This window comes from Myripristis murdjan, chromosome 22, assembly GCF_902150065.1.
Source record: "Myripristis murdjan chromosome 22, fMyrMur1.1, whole genome shotgun sequence".
NCBI lineage: Eukaryota > Metazoa > Chordata > Actinopteri > Holocentriformes > Holocentridae > Myripristis > Myripristis murdjan.
The window spans coordinates 5360694-5376864 of NC_044001.1; the positions used below are offsets into that span (position 1 = coordinate 5360694).

General features: G+C 44.9%; 1 protein-coding gene across 5 annotated transcripts in view; it reads right to left on the minus strand.

The window, feature by feature from the left end:
- The window catches only part of fgfr3 (fibroblast growth factor receptor 3), a 97447-nt gene that overhangs the window by 25664 nt on the left and 55612 nt on the right, over nt 1-16171 (minus strand). For all 5 annotated transcript variants that reach the window (XM_030044585.1, XM_030044586.1, XM_030044584.1 and 2 more), the window contains exons 5-7: nt 15495-15664; nt 2230-2353; nt 764-954 (exon numbers count right to left, since the gene is read on the minus strand). In XM_030044585.1, the coding sequence (XP_029900445.1) occupies nt 764-954; nt 2230-2353; nt 15495-15664 (485 nt within the window). The remainder of the gene's footprint in view (nt 1-763; nt 955-2229; nt 2354-15494; nt 15665-16171) is intronic.

Sequence of the window (16171 nt, forward strand, 5' to 3'; positions counted from 1 at the left end):
TTTTTTTTACCATTGATGAAGTGAGAGGTCCCACAACTATGAATTCTGACTCGGCACGCCGTTTTATTCCATATTTCTTACTCGGAGGTCGGGAAGTCAGGCGAGTTTGGTCGTCCAAAGCGTAAACATGTCATCCCCCTTTGGCCCAGGACTAACAAGACACATCGTCCCTCCGAGTTTCATTAAAATCGGGTCTGATGATGCAGCGGTTTTCAGCTTTAATTACAGCACCCCCATCAGGCTGATCAGTGTCATGCTTTTAAAACACCACACCGCTTTGGCAAATGTCTCAGATTTTGTCAGAATTGGACCATTTGACTTTAAAAAATGGCCCTTTAATTCCAGCGTCCCCCATTTAGCTGAAAGTTTTCGACAGCGTTCGGGAAACCAGAGGCGTCTGACTTGAGATCTCCAACATTTGAAACAGGGGGCAGCAGCTCCGAGGAAAGATGAGAGACACTAAAAGATGAACTTCAGGTGCTGCTTTTTTTTCTCTTTTCTTTTCTTTTCTCCCCATGGTGACGATGCAGCATTTTAGGAACGAGCTCATCAATTACACGATGCTGTGGAAAAAAAAAGCCTGCGGGCTCCGGTCGACTCACCTACTGTAAAAACTCATTAAATAAGACATTTAGGAGAGATTAATTATGAATGAAATTATCACAGGCTGGCAAAACAGTTTGTGAGAAAAACCCGGCCGGCGGCGCAGGGGCGAGCCGGGCTCGTTAGCGACGCGGGGGGGTCGGGGTGGGGGGGCGCTCACCTTCAGGATGTTAACGTAGGGAACGCCGTCGGGGCCATAGCGGCTCCCGTTCACCTCGATGTGCTTCAGCCACTGGATGTGCGGCTGGGCGTCGCTGTACACCTTACAGTGAAACTCCACGTCGCTGCCCACCACCACCGTCTGATTGGCTGGGAGGCCCGCCTGGAGGATGGGCCTGTGAGGGGAGCGCTCTGATTGGACAAGAGAGGGGATAATCAGACTATCATTCACTGCCAAAAATCTTCACATTGCAAAAACGCAAAATCTTACCAAGATTATTTGTCTTATTTCAAGTCAAAAATGTCTTATTTCTAGTCAAAATATCTCATTACACTTAAAATAAGACATGATCACCTCAGAAGTAACTTGTTTTTAGACAATTTTCACTTGAAACAAGAGAAAATTTACTTGAAACAAGTGAAAATTCGCTTGTTTCATTGGCAAAATTTGCCAGTGGAAAAAGTGAAAATTCACTTGAAATAAGTGAAAATTAGCTAGAAACAAGAAACAAATTTTGCCAATGAAACAAACAAATTTTCACTTGAAACAAGTGAAAATTGTCTAAAAACAAGTTACTTCTGAGGTGACCATGTCTTATTTTAAGTGTAATGAGACATTTTGACTAGGAATAAGACATTTTTGACTTGAAATAAGACAAATAATCTTGGTAAGATTTTGAGTTTTTGCAGTGTCATCATTTTACAATCTTGTTTTTCCTATTACAAGGTAAAATAATCCGCCAGCTGGGTGGAATAATCTCACTTGTTTCCACTTTTTTCATGATTTTTTCCCCCGGCAACAAGTACAAATCTGTCAAAACAAGGCAGAATAAGGCAGATCAGCCACTAGGATCAAGAAAATGACACTTGATTCGAGAAAATTCTGGAAACAAGTTGATTAGCGTTGGAAACAAGTGGGATTATCTCATCCCACTGGCAGATTTCATTTCACTTGTTTGAAGAAAAACAGGATTCTGACACCGAATGTGAGACTACACGACTTGTGAAGATGGAATTTTGTTGCAAAACCAATAAAGTTAAAACAATGGGAGAGATGCTGTTGATTGTGAACTCTTATTCTGAAAAACTCCCTGACAGACGCTGGCATTGCCGCTTTGGAGAATAAAAACATTAAAAACTCACACGCCGCCGATGCTTTCCTGCCTTTTGATTTCACTGAACACACAGCAGCTCGAGCCTTCACTAGGCTGTTAACATCTCCCCACGCTTCCTGCTGCTTTTTCATTTCTTTCGCTGATATTTTCCACATAACTTATATAGTTAGTGAATAAGGTTGTTCTTTCATTAGGCTGTCGGCACACAACTCTTGATTTTTTTTTATTTTTTTTTAAATTTAAAGCCATTTCTGCACAGCAATTAATGCGTTGTTTACACTGTCTGATTTCATCGGCTTTTTTCTGCACAGCTGAAGGGAAGCAGAAGCAAAACGGCTGAATGTTTCCTCACCCAACACGTCCAGCTGGTAGGTGTGCGTGATGGTGCCGTACTTGTTCTGCACCACGCAGGTGTAGTTGCCCCTGTCGGACGGCACGGCGCTCTCCATCACCAGACTCCACTGCTGGTGCCTCAGCTGGGAGGAGAGAGAGAGAGAGAGAGAGAGAGAGGGAACTGCGAGGTGAGATGAGGTGTAACGTGACATGAAAATCCCCATCCAGCGCTGTTACAACACCCTGCCTTTCTGATGAAACCTCAGGCGGGGTTGATATTGCATTTTCAGGGATGTTGTTAAGGAGCCCCAAAAAAAGAAAAAAGAAAAAAGAAAAAAGAAAAAGAGACACAAATCCTGCACAGAGCCGTGGCGCTGATGTATAGTCCTTTCTGAATACACAGACAGGGGGTGGTGGAGCCTCTATTAAAATGCGCGGCGAAGGTGTAAAGATTCCTAATTAAAGCTGCATTTTACGTTAAAATTCACTCTTCTTGTCAGGCTAAATCACAAAGGGGGCACTCGCAGAGAAAAGCATCCCATTACCCCCCCAGATTGTCCCTTTTTTCCTCCAAATCAGATTTTTGCATCAGGCGGAGGCGACTGGACGCTGGATTTCAGTTTTCTCACGCTGCCATTTGGAGCAACCAGCACACTTTGCACAATAGCAGTGCTGCAGTTTGTACCTCCTTTTATTTATTAGATGCTGCTTAACAAAAAAGAGAGGAATAAAGGACAGTGATGGTTTGTAGGAAATGATAAATCTGCACTGAGGCTCCATGGCGTCGTCATGTTCTGACCGTTGAAAGCCCAAAGTGCAGCTCTGTGGCGCCAAATCGAGGCGAAGAGGACCGAGGTGCGGCGTGGAGCGCTTATTATTCAAAACGTCTCTCCACTTACACCGAGAAAGACGAGATGAAGAACTTCACCAGAGGGGAAACTTCCGGATGAATTGCCACATCAAACAAAGATGGCAAGAAATCAGCCTCGGTGCGCAGTCACATTACAAAAAAACAAAACCCAATAAGCCCCGAAACATTAGAGCAATCAATTGGATTCAATGAAATAATACCATAAAGACAATTTTATCTTCGCAAGGGATTATTTTCCTAAGTCGGGGCTGTGCAAAGTGTTTCTAAAGAAGGCATTTTCTTCACGCCGCCGGCAGCGAGGCAGGGCAGGGATTTTGTTTGCACCTTTGAAATTGGCTCCGCTGTGCCAGTCAAGAGCAATCAACCCTGGGAGAGTAAGAGGCTAAATTTCGTGGAATAATTTCAACCAGGTGCCGCTGGATTCGCCGTCCAGCGGACAGATATGGAGCTGACAGATTCAGAAGCCAGCCTGAGGCCCCGGGCCGGCGCGGCGCGGCGAGAGCAGAGCCTCGCCACGCATCGGCGGGCAGAGTCTCCACGGGCCGAGGAGGACGACCTGCACGGTTAAGTGGAAACATGCGGCGCCGTCACTGTACTTACTGTAGCGAGACAAGCATGAAGCGAACTCCTCCAGAAAAAGGTCAGAATGACTTAAAAAAAAAAAAAAAAAAAAAAAAAGGGGGCTGAGTGATGTCAGCAAGTGGATTTTTTTGCTTTTTCTTTTTTTCTCTTGCGGGGTGGAACACTTCACATCACCTGCGTAGGAAAATGTGCAAACTAAGAGAGGGGCTTAGTGTTTTCACAAACGTTTCACCCGCTGCCTTTAGGTAAGCAGTCATTCATATAATATATATCACTGTGGCTCGAGGAACACACACTCGTACGCTCCCCTCTCTCTCTCTCTCTCTCTGTGTCTTACACACTCCTCAACTCTCTCGCACTTGGAGGCGCACGCGGAAAATAATGTAACAGTGTAAATATTATGCCTGTGTGTGCTTTTTGCAGTTGCGTGGTAACATGGACCAGGCGGCTCGCTGCACGCTGGCAAACGCTGTTTTTTTTTTTTTTTTTTTTGGAAAAGCGGCTGGCTCCACCCCGTCTGCCCCCCTCCCTCCTTCCCTCTCAGAGTCAAACTGGAGTCAATGGCTGCTCTCATGAGCGGAGATGAGTGACGCCTTGTGCCGGAGCGGCTCCCGCTGCAGGAGAAGAGCGAGCGAGCGAGCGCCTGCGATGTGTGCACAGGGAAGCCAAAAGGTGGCAAAGCAGAAGACTTCAGTCGGGGATCGCTGCGGGGCCGCGGCCAGTGAGGTGCACAGAGAGAGGCTTTGTAATCTGTAAGCAGGGATGCACCGCGGCTCACACTTCTGCAGCGCTCATCCCGACACCGAGCGTGAAACTTAAAATATCGAACAATCAGCGGTGGAGAGAGCACCAGGAAATACTAAAAGTTACCAAGTTATTTTCTTTTAGAGACAATAACTGTGTCAGATGTGATCTTATCCATGAAATTCTGAAAGGATGAAAAGTTGAAAGTTTAAACTGGAAATTTGGAAATGACACAAAAGTGCACCAGCAAAGTAAAACCAGTTCAATTTAAAAAGTAGTTACACACAAAACTTCAGCAAAAAAGTGCCTCAGTGACATTAAATACTGAAAATATTAAGTACAACTACACAAGAAGCTACTCCATTACGGTAACATAAGTAAAGATTGCAGTTTGGAGCATCGGTTTGGTGTCACCGGACAAAATAATTGATATATAATCTTTGTTTTTCCCATCGTTTCAGAAACACAGGCTTCTGTGTGCCGAAAACGGAGACGATCAACACAGCTTGCTTTTATTTCGGACGTGTTTCGGTATCAGATGTTTGGTAAAATCTCTGATCAAATACTCCAATAATCAGTGTGTGCCCACAGCAGATATTCTCTATTAGAAAACAATACAGTGTCATAAAAAAAAAGTGTCCTTGAGTCGAGTCATTGTATCTAATCCGACCCAAACTGCCTCTTAATTTCTTGAAAAGACCAGATTTTCATGCATCCTCCATCTAGATTCATATCTGCTCAGAAAGTGCGCAGCTTTCTTCACCGGCGGCAATCTTCACAGGCAACACCCACTCTAATCTAATTGATTTTTTATAGTAATTATTAGTTATATGAGTGACATTTCTAATTTAATTTCCCCCCCGTCTCTCCCTCGGCGCGTTTAATTACTTCTCCATACACGCCACTTGCCTTTATTACCATGTTACACTGGCTAACCCCTGTTGAACCCGCAGCATTAGTCCCCGAACGTGATAATCCCATCCAGTCCAATCATGCCAGATTCCAAACAGAATTAAATTATTAAGGAGCTTACTTTAGAGTCATAGGAGGCTTTAAAGGTTTTAGGGCTTTGGCCGTGGACCTACAGAAGGGCACAAGCCATGGGAATGGACAGGGAGGTTTACACTGCAAAAAGTCTCCGTCTAAATTAGTTATTGAACTTTTATGAGCATGGGGAAAAGTGACGGGTTGGAGAGGAAAGAGAGGCGGGTTGGGATTACGAAGAGAGCAAAAATATACACCTGAACCTGTTATTTAGGCTTGAATTTGGTCCTAAAATATTATTTTTATAAGAGTAAAGTAAAAAGAAAATGCAATCTGCCCTAGTTTAAGTTGTTCATAACAAACCTGCAGTGGAAATCTGTGATATTATTTAATCCCATTTCCATAATTCTTTCACTTATTTGAAGTAAAGCAAGACTTTACACTGTAAAAAATGTCATAGTCTGTGCTTTTCTTGACACAAGTGAAATAATCTGCCGGTGGGATGAGATAATCCCACTTGTTTCCAACCCTGATCAACTTGTTTCCAGGATTTTTCTAGAATCAAGTGTCATTTTCTTGATCCTGGTGGGCTGATCTGCCTTATTCTGTCTTGTTTCAACAGATTTATGCAAAAAAACAAGTGAAACTGCATCGGAAACAAGTGCGATTGGTGCATTTTTTTCATTTTTTAAAGAAAAAACCCCAAAACAAGCTGTTACCATTGAATATGAAAATAAACGACCTGTTTTTGCAGTGCACGGCTCAGCTGGCAGGTTACATGACATTTTTTTTTTTGCAGTGCAGGAGTTGAGTCAGAAACACAGGAAGCTCAGCTCCCTTTATAGTCCAAGCCCTCAGTCTTCACCTCGCAAAATAGCCCTGTCAGAACCAGTGGGGCCAGTTACCAGAATTTATGACTGTGTCAAAGCAGACCAGTGGCCCGGATCTGCGCTACCGTCTAATTTGACCCGCAGAGAGGGAGGAAACAGATAGAAGTGACCCTCAGGGCGAGCCATTAGAGCTCCTAAAGTTTGTGGGTCTGCGGCCTCAGCTTGGCTTTGCGTGCCGCTGCATCAACAGCGAAGGAAGTGCTGTAAAATTGCGAGGCTGAGAGTTCAAAGAAAAAAAATATGAGGTGAAACGCAGGAGAAAACCAAGTAAACAGAATAATCTGTCTTTTGATAGCCACGGTGTGTTTGGGTAAAACGACTGGGGAGGAAATGCATGACCGTGGCAGTGCTAAAATTTCGAAAAAAAAAAAAAAAAAAAAAAAGAAAAGGCTCCAAAAATAATCTTGCAAGGTGAAGAAATTCCGACGCGGCCTACGGAGGCTCACAATCGAGGCAGTGTTAAAATCTGGACGGGGAAAAACATGGATTTAAAGCGCTTAAGGTCTTAAAAAGTAACAGTGTGGAGCCAGTTAAGAGCTTTGCCCTGGAAACCTGTCAAAACAGGGATTGAAAAATCGGTTGAGGCGCTGACCGGCCCGGACCCGAGTCAAACACAATAATTACATTGTCAAGCTTTTGTCTCGCTTGTGCCGCCGCAGTTCAGCACCAACACAATAAAATCCCTTCCGCTATATGTGGCAGCGCACAACAGCATTGGCTTTGGCTGTCAGAGGCTCCGGTCGCTCAATAGGCCGGCGACGCCCCCCCCTCACCCTCCCAACCCCCCCAACCTCCTCCACCGCGATCTGATGGCTCAATAGAGAGGCGACCTCCGACCTTTAGGCTCGGCCCCTCCATAAAGAAGAGGAGGCTCCGAGCTGCGCTGGTGTCTGCAGAGACGCTGCACTGCTGGAATTTTGTTTCCCACTTTACAAATTGAGCCATACATCATATTTACCGTCCCGTTTGATTTCGACAAAACACACGATTTGCTTCTCTTTTGTCGCTTTTCAGTCGATGCACAAGGTAGAACTGGGTCCAAATAACCAAAAACAAACACTTATATGACTGTATGATAATACATATAATCAACTGATAGGGCTCTCTGAGGATATTGACATTTAAGTCTTTCAGCTTAATGATTTTTTGTTAATATTCAGTGTTTCTCCTCCATAATTGTGCTCTTATCATGGTGGAAAATCCTCTGAAACACGGAAAACTCTCCGCTGACACCCAGAATAATGACATTATTTCAGGGTTAGCAGCTTTTTAAGACCATGTCATTCGTAAACGGTCATTTGTAAATGTTGAACCACCGCGTTCACTGAATGGCAGGGGACCTCTGGGATACATGAGAGCGTTTAAATGATGGACGGAGTAACTGAACACATTCCTGAACACCAAATGAGTCAATTGATTTTGTAAAGAAATACAATTAAAGGGGCTGCACACACTGTTTTCTGTGGCTTTGCTGAGGCAGGAGCCTCCATTAAATGGATAATAGCTGCAATTTAATAAAAGGTCACACCAATATATTGGTCTAACTTTAATGACAGGGCAACAGTGTAATAATATAATGATAATGTACACAGTCTCTCTTGTCTCCTTCTCTTTTTGCTGTTAGTAAATCTCAAATGAGCTTCTTTAATGGTAAAATTTCAGCAGAGAAAGACAGTTTATCGGATTAAAGGACGAGTCAAGCGTCTTTATTTAATCTTGTACTCTGTGGATACTGCTGAAAACTGGGAATTTCCTTCGGGATGAATAAAGTATCTATCTATCTATCCATCTATCTATCTTTAGCGGCTGTGATGATGCTTCCATGTTAAAAAAAATCTCAACACGGCCGCAAAAAAGCAACACAGTCGTCAAAAACGTCCATTTTCTCGAGTCATCTCATGTTCTTTGGCGATAATTTCGGTGTCGAAGTCGACTTCATCGAGTTGACGTCGCTGCTCGAGAGAAGAAAGAGGATGGAGGCCGGTGCTGTTTCGCAGTTAAAGAACAAAGGAGAACGCCGAGCGCCTCCTGAGCGGCTGCCGTCACTCGGGTGCGAGGACAGCAGGTACTCTGTCGACAGGTAATGGACTTTAATGGTCCGTTCCCGCAGTCGCTTCCACACCTCCGGAGATCTGAAGGCACTTAAGTAAATGACAAAGCCGCTGGCAGGCAGAGCCGAGGGGAGAAACTCCGGCGGGCTGATCAGCATGGATCAGTTGGCAAGTCAGTCAGTCAGTCAATCAGTCACACACACACACATTTAAAAAAAAAAAAAAAAAAAAAAAAAAAAAAAAGGGAGACATATACGTGACGAAATCATCCCATCAGCCGTCAAAACGCTAAAAATCAGACACGGCCGCGCGCTCATTCAGCCGAAATTAAGCACGGCTGTCAAATAAAAAAATGATCTTGTCATTCAGCGGCGGGCGCGAGATGAAGAGCGCTGCACCTTGAGGACCCCGCCGCACGAATAGAGTCTTTAGAGGAGCCATTGTCAGGCTGTCAGGGCCCGGAGGGGTGAAACCGACCCCCACCCGTCCATCCCAGAAACCCCCACTCCACCCCCACCCTCAAAAAAACCTTCGTCCTGCTAGATGAACTCATCACGGGGAGACGGGCGCCGGGCTGATGAGGCCGGTGACACGTCGCAAAGAGTGTCCGTCCTCGCCAGAAACAATCATTTAATTCGTCTTCGAGTGACATTTTCATCTAAATAAACGTCCGCTTTGATTCTCTCTATCAGTTTATGAGAGTTTTTTTAATTTGCCGTTCCAAAAAAAAAGTCGGTGTCAGCCGCACGGGAAGTGATGTTTGTAATAGACAAAGAACAGACAAAGAACAAAGAAAGGGGAATTTCAAACTCCATTAACTGACATATCCAAGTCCCGCCCACACTGTTTGATTGGCAGCTGAAGTGCCAAAAAAAATCCTGAGCGTTTTAGCAGCAAAAGATGAAGATGAGACTGACAAATAAAGGAGCTCCGATGAAAAATGCCTCCACACTTGGCGGGTCACTCGAGCTGATTAAAGAAAATGGGACTTGATTCAAACACGCCGCGAGAAAGTGCAGAAATCTTGACTTTTTTTTAAAGGTCGAGTGGAAACCGAACCACCTGGTTTTACACTCGCATGGAATGAAAACGGCAGATTCTTCTCTTTTTAAGGATTATTTTTCCTTTGCTCGCTTTATATTTGTAAAAAAAAAGGTAGATGGTGCACTCCAGCTGACAGCGGAGACCATGGACACTTTTTGCAGCGTGCCAGCGGGGTGAGCCGGGGTGAGCGGGGTGAGCCGGGGCTCTGACACGGGACGGGGTGAGGCGGCCGCCCCTGACCCCCCGGTGCCGGGCCGTGTCACAGGCCAGCGGCAGCCCTGTTTAGCCTGTCTGTCACCCAGCAGCCGGATACTATAGAAGGTCATTTCTCCGCTCACCTCTCTCAAGGCCGACAGCGGCTGCGCTGCGATTGGCTGCTGGGGGATTTAAACGGCAAGAAAGCAGGAGCAGGGAGGGAGGGAGGGAGGGGGTCATGTGATAACTCCGAGATAAAGACGCTGGGGAAAACGTCTTAATAATCATCTCCATTTAAACTGCTCAGCGCCGTAACACGTGCAGGAGTTTCTACTCGCATTTGATAGCGCATCTCCTCCTCATCTGCTCACTCCAGATTATCAAAATAATCCCTTCAATCTTTCTCCTCAGCTGCTCTTTCTCCTTCTTTTCTCTCTTACAAAACTGTAGTCGAGGATCTAGTCGAGGAGTTTGAGTTTATTTCACTGCATCAGCTGTGGCAACATGAATTAAATGCTTGAATGTAAAAAGCACAAAAGGTTCATACTGACACAGAGGGTACAAGGCCAGCTGTGATTGGCTATCAGGAAGAGGAGGGGCGGGCCTTAATGAGGCCTCAGTCACCGTCTAACATCTCTGTCGGAACCAGACGACACAATTAGGCAAAGACAATATTTGCATTTGTCTTTCGCAGATGACTTCCACCGGCCGCCGCACAGCAGAGGAAAGTTTTCATGTCCCTGTCGATTGCAATCAGAATGAGAGCGATTAGAATTGGCAATTAGCGCGCGGTGATTTGTTTTAGTGACACTGGCGCCGATGCGTTTGACTTGGAGGCTCGTGCACGCCGACTGTCTCGGTCCAGGCGGTCTGCCAGATTCAGAAAGCCAAAGTTAAACCTTTTTTTTTTTTTTTTTTTTTACAGGCTGGCTTTACATAATGCAACGTTTGTGCAATTAGCTGCAGGTGAAAACCTTGTATCCCCCGAAATGTTGAAGTTTTCTTTTTTTTTTTTTTTTTCCAGGGATTGAGAAGAACAGCCTTGATTTTTTTTTTTTTTTTTTGATGGCGGTGTGTTTTTGGAGTTTATCCAACGCGTTTCAAAAGGCTCTCACAAGCCCAAAGAGGCTGGACGGGGTTTCTCATGCAACAGAGGAACATGAAAACACAGAACCGACTTCACACTGGAGATGAAACCGTGCCTGTTGCCATGTCAGCAGACTCACCGTGAACACTCACAGCGATGATGCAAACCAAATTCTCGCCATTCATTGGACGATTCCATTAAAACCACAACTGTGACCTACCTACGGTTAAATAGTCCTAGACAGTTATGACTTCATGTTAATGATGTTAGTTACAATATAGATTTAATTTACACTCATCCAGGCTTTACTGCTGGACAAAGAAATACCCAGGAACAAGGAAGGGGATGGGAATATCTACACTCAAAAAGTTAAGTTAGTTATTTATTAGTTTTTTTAGATGCAGTGTTTGGTGATTTAGTCGCATTGAGGTCCAATCACAATGCAGCAGAACCCAGATAAGGAGAGCGTGTTGGTAACACTTTACAATAAGAGTACAACAATTAACGTTAGTTAATGCCGTAATAAACATTAAGTAACAGGTAATAAACATGAAGTAACAGGTAATAAACATTAAGTAACAGGTAATAAACATGAAGTAACAGGTAATAAACATTAAGTAACAGGTAATGAACATTAAGTAACAGTTAACTAACCATTAACTAATGTGTCTAAGAATCATGTACTAATGCTGTTCATGCTAAGGTATTAATTTATATGTTATTTAAGGGTTATTGTAGATATTATTAACATTAGTAAATGCCATAATAATCATCAACTAACAGTTAATTAACCATTACGGCATTAATTAACATTAACTAACGTTAATTATTGTACTCTTATTCTAAAGTGTTACCAGCGTGTTTTACTAAAAGGTGTAAACGGGGCCTTTAGTTGCATGGAACTGAAGCTGCATTCAAAAAAACAAAAGAAAGAAAGAAAGCAGAATGGGAAAAAAAACAGCCAATTTCTGACGACTAAACAAGTTCATAAACTCGACGTGGGCAGTACAAGAAAAAAGGAAGGAAATTGTTTCGGGACACGAGGTCAGACGGCGTCTATCAAAGCAGATATGATGAAAAACAAAACAAAACAAAACAAAAGCTGCTCTGCATGCCGCTCTGCCATCCGCCCTGCTCTGGTGCTTCTGCATCAACACTTTGTTTTAAGGCTCCGTCGATGAACTGCAACAGCGCCTGAGTCACTGAGAGGCGTTTACCAGAATCTGAATGGCTTCAATAACCGAGCGGCGCGCGCGTCATTAACGTAAATTATATCACTCGCTTGACACTTTCAACCCCAAAAACGCCTCGCAGCGCCGCGGCGGCAGGCACTTTCAGCCTGGGTGGCCGCGGTGGGAGTTAAACCCTCGAGCGGCGGCGGGGGTTAGTGCCAAGCTCTCTCCGCGGCGAGCCATACGGCGCGGAAAATGTACAGGAATTTGTCTCGGTGGCTTGTTGACAAGTCGCAGCGTTGCGGCGCACACTCGTGACACGCTGACACGACGCGGCGCGAGGACAGCGGGACCTCACGTGCTGCACAAAGGCTTTCACCGGACACTTTCTCGGTTTCTGTCTTTACATCTGCGTGCAGCATTCAGAGGGAAAGCACAGGCCCCCCGATGCACCGTGAGATTATCCAGACTGGAATCACATCAGCGTCTTAATATACGGCCTCAAATACCACCAAAACATCGACATGACGCTCCGTGAGCTCGCCGTTTGTCAGTGTTTCTTGCACAAAGGCATCTGGAGGGGGGTTGTGAGGGAAACACAAGGTCGATGAACAGATGGAATAAATATCGGAGTGCTTTGGCCGCTCAATTTAATCCGCCAATTAATCCGCCGCTAACGACGCAAACCTTTAACAACGGCGAATCTTCCTCGACGCCGAGCACGATGCTGTCAGAGAGCCACTCCGGCCGGGCTCTGTCTGCTCTGAGGGCTGGTGACAGGTGTGTGTGTGTGTGTGTGGATCTGTGGGCATGTGTGTGTGTGCATGTGTGAGAGAGAGAGAGAGGGAGAGAAGAGTGTATCTGTGCAAATGTGTGTGTGCATATACGTATCTGAGTGTGCATGAGTGCATATGCGATAATGTATATGTATCTCTGGGGGTATGTGAGCATGTGTGTGTGTGTGTGTGTGTGTGTGTGTGTGTGTGTGAGTGGGGACAGAGGGAGGGAGACAACTGCTGTTGGTCTGCTGGGAGCAGATGTTGGAGATCTCTGTAAACTGTTAATAGCTGCAGGATCTCATTACATTTAACTCTTTAAAGGCCAAACCTTCGTCAGGGAAAAGCAGCACTAACCTGATTTTATCCTCCTTTTTTTTTTTTTTTTTTTTTTGTTGGCATGTTTATCACGCTTTATTTCAGCGCTCATCTGACAGATCTGATTGCACCGAACACTTGAAACCCCAGACCTTCAACCTTCGTGCCAGATCAGGAAAACTACACTGTGACTGGCCCTGGTTTACGCCTAATATATTCGTTTGAAATGTCGAAATTTCTTTTTTTTTTCTGCGGTGATACTTCATCACATTTGACTTCAAAGCAAAAAATCCTGAACTGGAAAACGGCAGCGACCTTCTCCCTCACTATACCAGCCTGGCTCGTGTGCCTTGCTGAGCCAGATCTCAGTGTTTTACATTTTGAAGAAGAAGAAGAAGAAGAAGAAGGAGCAGAGGAGGAAAAAGAAGAAGGACGAGGAGAAGAAGCAGAAGAAGAAGGAATAGTGTTTCCTGAGGCAGCGCTCTTAAACTCGGAACACAAAATAAAAAAATGTCTCTGTTACTGTAAAACTTTATAAACGCATCACAAACGTTTTATGTCTGCTTTTCTTGTGGGGAACAAGCGACTTCATGTGCTCATTTTTTTCGACGCTCTTAAACCTTTATGAGTCCGCTTTTAATGTCATAATGTTATGAGCGTCGTATTGTTTCTGTTTTTGCACGCTCAAATCAAAACAAAAAAGATGAAAGGCGGTGGAAATCCGAAAGGCATCTCGGGCGGTCAACATGCCGCTGCACAAACACGCGGCGCTCTGGGTTCAGATCAGGTTTGGTTTCCAGGTTTCAAACCTGCGGGCCGCTGAGAGCAAAGTGCTGTGATGCCGTTTAAACATCAGACCTGGCAGCAGCAGAGCTCTGAGGCGGGACGTGCAAGAGCATCCTAAAAAATTCCCGGAATTTTCAAAGTTGGAAAATTTCCATGGGAATTTTTGGAAATTAACGGGAATAAACAGGAATAAACGGGAATTTTCCGGGAATTTTCAGGAATGTATATTCACTGCATTCACTCGATCATATACATGTATACATAATAAACATTTTGGTTTGTTTTAAGCAGATATGCATGCAAACATGTTACATTATCATGAATTTCCAGGGAATTTTCGGGAATTTTATAACTGGCAATAAGTCTTTGACATCGCTGTGGAGGAATTTTGGCCTACTCTTCTTTACAGAAATGTTTGAATTCAGCCAAACTGGAGGGGTTTCAAGCATGAAAGGCCTGTTTAAGGTCATGGCCACAGCATCTCAATCGAATTCAAGTCTGGACTTTTGACTAGGCCACTCCAAAACCTTCATTTTGGGAATTTTCGGAAAAATTGGAAAAAAAAACGTGACAGCAAATATCTCCTGAAAATTTCCAATTCATTTTCGGAAACTTTCCAGGAAATTTACCGGAAACTGTCCACCCCTTTGCAACACTCATCCTAACGAGTTATTATTACGTTTAACAGGGAGTAAGATCATATTACTTATATTACGACCATATTACCACGTCCTGTAGAAGACGAGGTTATGAAGCAAAGAGGAAAAGTTTAAACTGATGAGCCTGTTGATGAAAAGGAGAATGGAGGGAAGGTTTGCGTCACGATGAGGATCCAGCAGGATTCAGCCTCACTCCTTCACATCTCTGGGTATCATTTGAGGATTTCTCTGTTATTAACCCTTTATAGGGCACTCACTGAAATACTTTGAAATTAAAAAAAAAAAAAAAAAACAACCCTAGACTGTTATTAGTGAACATGACAGGACTTTATTACTTCTATAAAATTTTTCTAAAATTTTCATTTTGTAATAGAAAATCAAAGCCATTGAGATTGGTCAAATGCCACAATCATGTGACCTGGGATGTAGAGCGATCTTTGCTGATTGGCTGGGTGAAGACCAAATGATCATTGAACTAACTGAGACAGGGGATGTAAAATTTCTGAAATTACCAAAAATAGTCACTTGCCCTATAAAGGGTTAAGTCGGAGTTTACTTAAAACAAAACACAACTTTTGACTGTTTGAATTCCGATGTTGTGACCGAGCCGCAGTTCGGACGTTTGGATCCCACGGCCCCCGGGGGGCCATGAAGAGGGGCCGGGAAAGTAAACCAAGCCCTGTTACTTTAAGCAACGCCATTCCATTCCAAACAACGCTGCAGTGTCCGGGGCGAATCCGATGACAAAACGGAGCACAACAGCTGTTTGCCGCGCTGGGCGACTGTCAACGCCGCGTGGATCTGTGCGACACTCGGACTTCAGCCGTTTGACCCGCGGGGAGCCCCTCTAAATTTATACGGGACGACCTCGCTGGGAATAAGTCTGGCCAGGACACCGTTTTTTTTTTTTTTTTTGGGAGATTCACCACCACGCTGCTTCACACTCCGTCCACTTATAGACCTTCACACCAGGGAGCGGCCCAAAACAATCTCACGCCGAGCAGCTCCACCGGACAAAAACAGGCTCGACTCGACTCGCTAAAGGGCGCTTTCACCCAAACGGCCCTCTAACCACAACACCCTCTCTCTCTCTCTAACTTTGTTCTGCTTCTGTGTCCGACTCACCTTGATGCCTCCCATCCGCTGCTCGCCCTTAAACTCCTTGCCGTTCTTCAGCCAGTGGATGGTCGGCGTCGGGTTGCCGGCCGCGGCGCAGCGGAACTTGACCGTGTTGGCAGCCGGGATGGCCAGCAGCTTCTTGTCCATCCGGTCGGGCCTGGTCCAGTACGGCGCTTCTGTAAAAAAAAACACAGAGAGACAGGGCAGTGAGTCAGACCACATCCTCAAAAAGCAGATATGTAAATCGCAGGAGGTTGATGCCGTGCTCCATGCAGCGGCTGTGAGGAGTTTTAAAAACACACGGCGGGTGTCGGACCCCCCCGCCGAGCGACACGGGAACGCACCGGCGCCTCACGCAGGCCTGACTCATGCCGGATAATGGCGCCGTGTCATTTACAGCGCCGGGCCCTATGATCGCGCCTCCGTGTGCACAGCAGGCGGCCCTTTTGATTTTTACCTAGTTTGCTCTATTTAAATATTTGATCTGCTCTCATACGTTTCCTGTTCGTCTCGTCGGCGGCACTTTAATGCACTTTGTGTTCCGCCTCACCTGTTAGGTACAAATCAGGCAAAGCCGCATCTCCGTGATCTGTTAAATCTCTTAAAAACACACCTTTTGAAATGCACTTTCACTTGATGAACATCTTACTGTGCATGTCTAATAATCCATTGCATTGTTTCAT